The sequence below is a fragment of the Bison bison genome, unplaced genomic scaffold, assembly GCF_000754665.1.
Source record: "Bison bison bison isolate TAMUID 2011002044 unplaced genomic scaffold, Bison_UMD1.0 scf7180017846286, whole genome shotgun sequence".
Classification (NCBI taxonomy): Eukaryota; Metazoa; Chordata; class Mammalia; order Artiodactyla; family Bovidae; genus Bison; species Bison bison.
This window is the reverse complement of record NW_011476859.1, coordinates 790-1,379: the sequence shown is the minus strand read 5'-3', so window position 1 is coordinate 1,379 and position 590 is coordinate 790. Positions and strand designations below refer to the sequence as shown.

The window sequence follows — 590 nt, the reverse complement described above, 5'->3', positions numbered from 1 at the left end:
GCTATAATACGTGCCCACAGCTTCACCTTGAACATGCAGCATTCAGGCTGTACTCAGGGTAGATTATTCCTTTTTCACTTTCACAATTTTTATGGTGCTGCCAGAAGTCTTCATGGCGTTTGCTTTGAATTCAGTCTTCAGTGCATCTCTGACTGCTTTTGCACAGATCTGGGAGTATCGGATGTAGCTGAGTCCAGCCTGTCGCCAGTACGCCACCATGATGTCGCGAGAGGGGGCGCATCGGGCCGACTTGCGAAGACCTGTCAATGTTGGCTCAGCACGCGGCCCGGCTCTAAGTTTTAAAAATCTTATCAAAGCTGTAGACTTCCATAAGGCTGAGAGACAAAAAGACTCCAGTCCATCCAAATACTCGTTAAGTCATATAAAACTGCTGATGCTCAACTAGTTTTGACCATGAAAAATAGTAATTTTAAGTGGTTTAGCCTCATAAGAATGTTGTAGAAAAAATATATCACAAAATTCAAAAGACACAAACCAAGTCCTTGCAAAGAGGAGAGAAAAACACCCCAGGCATCACAAACCAAAAGGGAACTACAAACCGTTGTGGTGGCTACACCAAGGGGAGCTGC

General features: G+C 44.6%; 1 protein-coding gene across 1 annotated transcript; it reads right to left on the bottom strand.

Moving 5' to 3' along the window:
* Window positions 1-6: 6 nt before the first annotated feature.
* ATP5E (ATP synthase, H+ transporting, mitochondrial F1 complex, epsilon subunit) lies at window positions 7-287 on the bottom strand. Its single transcript, XM_010839152.1, has one exon. The coding sequence runs from the start codon at window positions 217-219 to the stop codon at window positions 64-66; it is 156 nt and encodes a 51-aa protein (XP_010837454.1). The 5' UTR covers window positions 220-287; the 3' UTR covers window positions 7-63.
* Between the last annotated feature and the right edge of the window lie 303 nt (window positions 288-590).